The sequence below is a fragment of the Apium graveolens genome, chromosome 2 (genome assembly GCF_009905375.1).
Source record: "Apium graveolens cultivar Ventura chromosome 2, ASM990537v1, whole genome shotgun sequence".
Lineage (NCBI taxonomy): Eukaryota > Viridiplantae > Streptophyta > Magnoliopsida > Apiales > Apiaceae > Apium > Apium graveolens.
Genome location: NC_133648.1, coordinates 137,354,608 through 137,363,971, shown reverse-complemented (window position 1 = coordinate 137,363,971; position 9,364 = coordinate 137,354,608). Strand labels below are relative to the sequence as shown.

Genomic DNA, 9,364 nt, shown 5'->3' with positions numbered 1-9,364 from the left:
ATCAGAAGATAGATATCAGAACTTAAGTGCTGAAGGACGATCAGATAAGGACAGTAGCTGATTAAAGGAAAAAAGATCAAGATAAACATAATAAGAGATATGCATGAAGAAGGAATTCCGTGAAGAATGGAATACTTGGAAGAAAAGATATCTGATTGATATATTTTAGGAAGCAGAATTATATTCCATATCAATTAGCGATTATCTTGTAACTGTGTATTATATAAACACAGTAGGGTTTACACTATAAGTGTTATCATAATTCGAGAAGATTATTCATTGTAACCCTAGCAGCTCTCGTGATATTGTTCATCACTGAGAGGTAACAGTTCCATACTGTAACAGAGTTTATTGTTTTAATAAAGTTTGTTTTCTGTTACTTAAGTTCTTAAAGTTCGATTTGAGTGTACTATACACTATATTCACCCCCTCTACAGTGTGTGTGTGACCTAACAAGGTTTAGCATGCAAAACTCCAAAAGAGGTCTCATACCGATAAGCCATGGAGTGTCCCTTTCCGAAAAAATGTCTCCTAAGACACCTGAGGAAAGAGAGCGTATGAGTAAGATTCCTTATGCTTCAGCAATAGGATCTATCATGTACGCGATGTTGTGTACTAGGCCTGATGTTGCTTATTCAATTAGTGTGACGAGCAGATATCAGTCCAATCCGGCGAAGACCACTGGAAAGCAGTGAAGAATATCCTTAAGTACTTGCGAAGGACTAAGGACATTTTTCTTGTTTTTGGTGGTGAATCTGAGTTGAAAATAGAGGGTTATACTGACTCTAGTTTTCATTCAGAAAGTGATAGCAAATCTATGTCAGGGTACGTGTTTACTCTGAATGATGGTGCGATTAGTTGGAAGAGTTCCAAACAGTCTACAACGGCTGACTCCACAACGGAAGCAGAATATATAGCTGCAAGTGAGGCTGCAAAAGAAGCTGTTTGGATGAGGAAATTTGTTTTTGAGTTGGGAGTTGTTCCTAGCGTTGAAGAGCCTATTGTGTTGTATTGTGATAACAACGCAGCAATATCACAAGCTAAGGAACCTAGGTCTCATAAAAATTCCAAACATGTCCTGCGGCGCTTTCATCTGATTAGGGAGATTATTGAAAGAGGAGATGTCAACGTCGAGAGAGTTGACACACATAACAACATAGCAGACCCTTAACAAAGCCACATTCTCAAAGTCACTTTGATCGTCATAAAGACAAGATGGGTATTAGATACCAGAGTGATTGGCTTTAGTAAAAGTAGGAGATTGAAAGAGATGTGTCCTAAGTCCAATCATGTATGAGGATTTAGGAATAACTTTTATGTAATCTGTTTTGATTTCATTGATATTAATAAAAGACTTGTTTTGTTTTTATTGCGGGCTCTATCTATTTTAAGTGTTTAAATAAGATATACCACAATTTAGAGTAAAGCTTTTTATGGATTGTGATGAGATCATAATAATGAGACCTAAAAGATGATAACTCTAAACTTAAATAGTTCATGGTCGTAGGATTACTAACTGGTAATTAATAATCCGCAAAAATCGGTACATACTATGCTTGCTTCATTATGAAGGAAGTATGTTCTCATAGACATTTGTGTGGTGATACCATATCTAGTATGTAGGTGCTTATTATAGAATAAGTTCACTGAACATGACTCACACAGTTGAACAACTGATGGAGTTCACTCACGTGTCAGCAGTTGTTCACATAGTGATAGTTGTACAAGTATCCTTAGACTTGAGGTCATCATAGTCATCTTGTGTACACTGAACTATGCTTTGGTTTAGTTCTTAGTCTCCAGGGACAATTATAAGGGCTCTACTGGATATAGAAATTTGTACACGAAGATAGTGTATGATCAATAAAGGATCTACCCCTTCCAGTGAAGGAAGAGAATGTTTAATGCTGATCCACTTATGCTAGTTCAGGAATCTCTGGCCAGAGTGAATGAAATTAGAAAGGAGTTTCTAATTTACATTAAATAGAACTAAACATAGTGAATGAGAGAGCAAATGATTAAATAAGATAGGCTTGACACAAGTTCCATGCCTTGTATTTAATCGTGACATTGCAGGGTAGAAGGAATTGATTGTACGGTAACTACTCACTGAATAGGTTCTTGGTATTCTAAGCAGTGAATTCGTATTATCCGGATAGTTGCGATATGCTGAGAAGTATCCCTCACGATGTAGAATAAATATGATTAATTTATTAATTAATCGTATTTAATGAATTAGAGAATTTATATAAATAATGATAAAATAGTTTTATTATTATTTATTTCTACTACCGGCTTAATATCGAACCTACAGGGTCACACCATAAAAGAGAATGATTTAATGGTGGAGGAATTAATTAATAATGGCTGGTAATTATTTATTTGTGAAATAAATAATTAATTAGCAAATTTAATAATTGATTAAATGGGATTTAATTAATTATAAATAAATTAAGAAAAGTTCTTAATATTATTAATTAAGAATTTAATTTTGGAAATTAAATAAAGTGAGAGAATTATTTCTAAAGTGTTTAGAAAAAAGATTATTAATTAAAAGGTGTTTTAATTATTAATTAATAGGTTAAAAGTTAATAAAAATAAAGGATTAATAATAATAATATTTTATGGGAAAATTTTCAACTGAAAATTTTGCCTATAAATATACTATTATAAACCCTTATTTTGCCTCAACCTAAAAAATTACAAAACCCTAATTCTCTCCACCTCCTCCTCCATTACATCGATTTCTTGGTGCATACCGGTGGAGTGCTTCACACTTGAGGAGCAGCTGTAAGGGACCTCCGCTCGTGGTTCTTGGATCGCTTTTAAAGGTTAGAAACGATCCCTCGATTTAATTCATGATCTGTATGCGTATTATATGGATTTTATATCATGAAAATTGTTTTACCATGCTTCCATGATAGATAAAATCCTACACTCCCCTCGCATAAGAATCGCCCCCGTTCTGAGATCCTTTACCAAGAACTGGAGAGGGAAAAATTCAACAGAAACCTTATCAGTAGTACAGAATTTAGAAACATAGATCAAATTCTTATTAATGGTTGGAACACAAAGAACATTTTTTTTGATCAAAAGCATGGGTGCCAAAATGTAATGTAGATGTGCCAGTATGAGTTATCGGCAAACCTGAGCCGTTACCGACAAGAACTTCGCCTGGTCCACCATATTCAGAGTATTGATGGAGATTAGTCATATCAGGAGTCACATGGTGTGATACCCCTGTGTCAAAAAACCATTGTTGTGATGCTTGTTGTGGGAAATGAGTGACATGGGCAACTGGATTAACAACTGCAATATCATTTTCCTTGAGGAAACGAGCAAGCTTTCGACACTCTTTAGTACCATGTGTATGCACATCACAGAAAGAGCAGTAGATTGTTGGTTTGGGGCCAGAGTGTGGTCGAGATGTCCAATTTGCGCGTGTGTTTAAGTTATTCTGAAAACGAGTATTGCCTTGAAAATTGTTGCGCTGACATTGATTGTTAGGCTTATAAGTTGTCCGACCTCTTGAATTGTGGTTGTATGATGGGCGATTATTTTCATTGCGTTGTATATAGTTGGCTGTAACAATGGTTGGTTCTGTCGATCTTTTCTTTAATCCTCGCTCATGGTCTATAACCTTCTCATGGAGTTCTGCAAAAGACATAGATGATTCTCGTACCTTAATTGCAGCAGCAAGTTCTTTGTAGTCTTCTCCTAAACCAGCAAGTGTGTGAAGTACAAGATCATCATCAGATATTGATTGTCCGACAAGAGATAGTTCATCAGCAGTATCCTTCATGTCGTGAAGATATTCTTCAATTGCACGTGATCCACAAATATTGTGTAGAAGATGACTTTTGAGCGATATGATTCTGGATCGAGAGCTATTGGCATAAAGTGTAACCAATTTTTCCCACATCTCATCAGCAGTGGTAACAGTGGATATGAGAGGTTAAATTGTTTCATGGCAGCTTCCTAGCATGACATTGAGGATAATTTGGTCTTGACGATTACATATGGTGTATAAAGGATTTAGAGTCTTATCCTCCAAATATTTTGCAGGAATTATGACCGATTGTTCAATATAGCCAATAACTCCCAGACCTATGAGCGCTGACCTGACTTGTGTGCGCCATACATTGAAATTGGTGGTGGTTACCTTTGTAGGCATGTGAGTAGGAGCATTAACCTGAGTGACAATTGTGCCATCAGTGATTTCAATATAACGAGCCATATTCGAAATAGCAGATTGGTTCAGAGGTTGTGATGAAGAAAAAGAAAGGATCGAAAAGGATGCGTTTAAGCGTATGGCTCTGATACCATATTAGGATCAACCCTTGTATCTTTCTATTGATGTTTGTGTTTGTGTGTGTATTTATATACATGGAGCCAAAGGTCTGTTCCTTGAAGCATTCCACTGATTGTGGATCTTATATTAGACAGAATATTATACAATGAATGTATATGATGTCTACAATCTTTACTATAATTACAATCCACAATCGTAGTAGTTAGGCTGATCTCCAGTAATTATGTTTGCTAGCTGTTACACCACTATTAGAGAAAAAGAAAACAATCAAGATGCACTATAATCATAAGTTTTGGCGCTTATCATATGCAATATAAATTTCCTTATCAGAAAGATACAACTAAACCTATCCATATTCATAATTTTCTTACAAACTGAAACTTCGTCACCATGATGACCTGATGGTGGCGATTACATTACAATGACTATAGATGTTTTATCATAAAGTCGCTGCCCACGGTATCTAGGATCTCCTTACGTTTTGATTACTGGGGTAACAAATTTGACAGATGCCCTATTGAATATGGCAAAACGACCTAGAGTCGTAGCTAGCCTTGTCTCAGTCCTGTATTTCTGGAGCCAACCACGAGACATGAGACATTTCTTTATTTCTGAAATGTCTTCCTTTGAGAGTAAATATATTTCAAAGAATTGTATGTAAAAATGTACATGCAGATGCATATAGGTTTTATATCAAATTACCCACCGAACTCGTTAAAATGTATCAAGTAGTTACTCAATCTCCATGATGACTCATTTAAACCACTAAAATACTTGTATATATCACTCCGTTAGATTTTTAAAATTTGTTAACAAAGTGCTGTGTTTGCCATGTATTTCTTTGATTATTATGGTTTATCAACAAATTTGAGTGCCTCTCTCTCATCTGTATATCTGTTTAATTGATCCTAAAATAATCGTTATCTTCACGAGTAAAATAAAAGCTGGGTGGTCTGCAATTACAGTATTAATTTAAGTAAAATTCAACGGATAGATGAAAAGAATATGTCCTTTCAATTAGGATTTTCCTTGTTTATCTCAATTTCATGTTTCAACAAAAATATACAACTACAAATTTTTAAAGTTAAGGTTTTTCATTAAAAGTTTTTAAAAAATCTAACGGAGTGATATATACTAGTATTTTATTTCAGTGGTTTAAATGAGTCGTCGTGGAAATTGAGTAGCTACTTGATACATTTTAACGAGTTCAGTGGGACAATTTGATATAAAACCCTATAAATTCTCTTTGTAACTAATATCGTGTAATGTATTGACAACAACTGTAATGGGATCCTTACAACAACTTTCACAGGATTTTGCAAGTATTGTATAATGTATTGACACGACATGTAAATTAGTCTATCAGTTACTAGTATTACAGAGACTTTGTATACATTATACGAATGACAGCTCCAACTGAAATGACAGCTTAAGAAGTTTGGTATAGTTTATGTTACAAACTTTCTTCTACTGGTAACATTTGATTTCATATGTAATACAGTACGAGCCAAATCCTGCTTACCTTCTCTATTTAAGCCGAAATTTACTGTTCGAAAATTTACTGTACTGGGAAATATTCCCCCGGCGACCATTTCAGAAAGAAGTTGCAGAGCTTCTTCAGACTTTCCAACTTTACACAAACAAGTAATGAACATTGAATAAGTATGGAAATCGGGCTGTGGTCCCTTAAGTTTCATCTGAAGAAATACACTCCAAGCCTCGACAACTTTTCCTACGGTCATATAGCCACGTATTAATGCCGAATAAGTAACAACAGTAGGCTCACACCCTTCATCTTTCATTTTTCGTACCATTTGAAGGGCTTTCTCTGTCTGTTCCTCCCGGAAGAAGTGGACTATTAAAGATGTGTAAACATGAACAGTAGGAAGAATCCCAATCTTCTTCATAGACTCTATCTTAGACAGTGCATCCTCTAGTCGTCCCTTTCGTAGCAGACCATGAACAAGGCTGCCATAAGTATATTGGTATAAGGCCTGATGTTCTCGACCAACCTCCTCTACTATTGTCAAAGCCTCTTCTAATCTCCCAGCTCGAGAAAGAGCCCGGATGTAAAAGGAAAAAGCTAGTGGAGCTGTGAAACCAAGTTTACAGAGAGATTCCACACATTTTCTGGCATCCTGCAACCGACCGGCTTCACATATACAGCAAAGATAAACTTCGACTAATTCTTTATCAGGAACATGTCCTCTTCTGAGCATCTCTTTAAATACATAAAGGGCCTCATCCACCTTCCTTCCTTTTGTCCCACAAAGAGAGATTATCAGTGATTTGTAGGTACTACTAGTTGGACTAAAACCACTAGCTTTCATCTCTCTAAAATTCCCCAAAGCAATGTCTGTCAGACCTATTCGACCATATTGCATTATCATAATTGTCCATGTGTCTTGTGTAATTGAGCATCCCTTTCTTTTCATTTCATCAACAAGGAATCTCATGTGTTTCAAGTCCTTTGCACGGCCAGATATTTTAATGGCCATATTGTAGGTCTCTGTGGTGTGGTTGTAACCAGGTTGCTTTTCAACCCATGAGAAAAAACGTAGTGTTGCACCACTATGCAGGCTGCAGTTTCGCAAAATCTCCAAAACTAATTCTGGTGTAAATGGTATAGTAAATTTCTCTAGATCTTTCTGTTTCAAGAACCAATCTTTTGATGAAGATAATATTTGACAAACTTCTTGCAGACTGTTATCCCTGCACAAACTTGGAAGCGGCTGCAAAACCTTTGAAACAAATGTCTTTTGCTCTATCTGGCTGGAGTTCATACCGTCACTGGATTGCACTCTAATAGATAAATCCGCAGTATATTTCTCACCTTCTTGAGGGTATAATGTGCTACTTATTTGCATTTGTTTTACTTCTTCAACCTTATCCATTTCTCTCCTCTTCTCCAAATAAGCAAGTATCCCCTTGTATGTATTATCTCCTACAAATAACTTCTTAGTTTTCATCTCCTTCAGAACCTTGATGATCTCATCAGTCATTGCAGCTTTACCTAGCTCCTTAATATACATGATATAGAATTTAGGAGTAACCATTATTCCTTTCTCCTCCATACTCTTGAATACATCCCATGCTTCAGAGATGTGCTTCTGTCGAACAAGACCTGCAACCATGGACATGACTGCCAAACAGTCCAACTCAAGACCTCTTTCCAGCATTTCAATGTATAGTTCAGAGGCCTTATGAAAGTCATTTAAACGCAGAAGCTGTTGCATCAGATTAGTATAAGTCTTGATGGTAGGTAAATATCCAGAATTCTTCATGCTATGAAAAAATTCCAAAGCTTTAGACACATCATTTCTCTTCAAGTATGCGTGGATCATAATTCCATAAATTCTCTCAGTGATGAAATCCTTTTTCTTCATTATGTCAACAACTTCCAAAGCATCAGTAACTCTGTCAGCTGTAAACAATCCTTGCAACAAGATCTCAAATATTTCCGCGTCAAGTGCCATGTCTCTATTCTTCAGCCCACGAATATATTCTAAAGCTTCTCTGATTTTCCCAGACATGCAAAAACCCTTGAGCACAATAGTATGAGCATGGCTTTCCGGAATCTGACAGACCCTCATCATGTCATCTATAATTAAGTCAACATCAACTCTATCACCGGTCCGTGCAACACACTTTAATAATAACCTATACAAACCGATATCGGCTTCCATCTCCTTATGTGTCATTTCCTTGTAGAATTCCATAGCAATATCAGCTTTTCCAGCATTACAAAGTGCACGCAACATCAGTTTGTAAGCCACCAAATCAGGCTCAATACCTGATACCCTCATCTTCTCGTACATCAACAACGCTTTTCCAATCATCTTTGCCTTGCCATAGTGAGTAATAAGAATAGTCCACGTCCTAATATCCATTTCACAAGAATTCTTCCCCATCTCTTCCACCAACTCTTCAACCAAGCCAAACTCTTTCCATCCCCCAGCTATATTCATCATCGTATTGTACATTTCAGTAGTATGATTAAACCCATTTTTCAACTTCACCCAATTAAAAAAGCTAAAAGCTAACCGCGGGACTCTTGAACACCTCTTCAACACTCTCTCAACTATCTCTTCATTAAAAATCAAACCTTCTTTTTCTAACCGCATCAAAACAACATCGTTTTCGCCCATTAAAATCTCTGTAACCTTTTGTACTAACAAATTAACTTCACTTGCACTCAAATTTTCAGTCCCGGCATCTACCGAAACTCTCACATTCTCCATTCCCACTCCGCTCTCATTGGCATTTACACAAACATCTTGTGTGCAAGGTTCTTCCTTGGTGTCCACCTTTTCAACAGGGGTGATTACATCAAATAATCGAAACCCAGGTTCATTTTCTATCATATTAACAGTTCCTGCACCTACAATTTTAGTAATTTCATCAAAGAGTGAGGACAGATCATTTGCTTCTTTTTCTTTGGAGGTCTCATTAATTTTAGTAGAGTGAGTTGAATGACACAAATGCTGAGATTTTAAGACATGAAACAACTCAAGATTGTTGTTTGAGCTTAAACATAGAGATGGGAATTTCAACAAACGCTTCATTCTTTACAAACCCGCCTTCATTTCTGAACTATAATGACACCATTCCTGTAATTTACATGTGTCTTGTTTTACCCGAATAAGTATTTTGTTCTAAAATTTGAATCTAAGTGACGCATCAAGTTAGTTAAAATTTGAATTTGACTCCAATTCGATGGGAAGTAAAAGAGCACGCAACTTTAGGGTTGAGACACTAACAAAAGTTTTTTAGTAAAAGGTCGTAAAAAATTGTTTGATAAATACTAAAAACTGTTTCTGAGAATTTATTTTATCATAAACCTGAATAGGAGCCGTTAGCTATAGGCCAATAAAACTCAACGAACGAAAGCCCACACAAATTTTAAGGCCGAAATCCAATACTCCACTCTACCGTTGGGAATCAACAGAGGATCAAAACGTCTCCCCCTTTCATGATTTAATGGTCGTCCGCACTACAAGCATAACGGACTATTAATTATTGCAAGATTGGGTATAAATACCCCAGAAAAGT

General features: G+C 36.2%; 1 protein-coding gene across 1 annotated transcript; it reads right to left on the bottom strand.

The window, feature by feature from the left end:
• Positions 1 to 5,587: 5,587 nt before the first annotated feature.
• LOC141707878 (putative pentatricopeptide repeat-containing protein At5g06400, mitochondrial) lies at positions 5,588 to 9,019 on the bottom strand. The gene has a single exon (XM_074511303.1). It carries the CDS (start codon positions 8,875 to 8,877, stop codon positions 5,761 to 5,763), a length of 3,117 nt encoding a protein of 1,038 aa, XP_074367404.1. The 5' UTR covers positions 8,878 to 9,019; the 3' UTR covers positions 5,588 to 5,760.
• Positions 9,020 to 9,364: the final 345 nt, after the last annotated feature.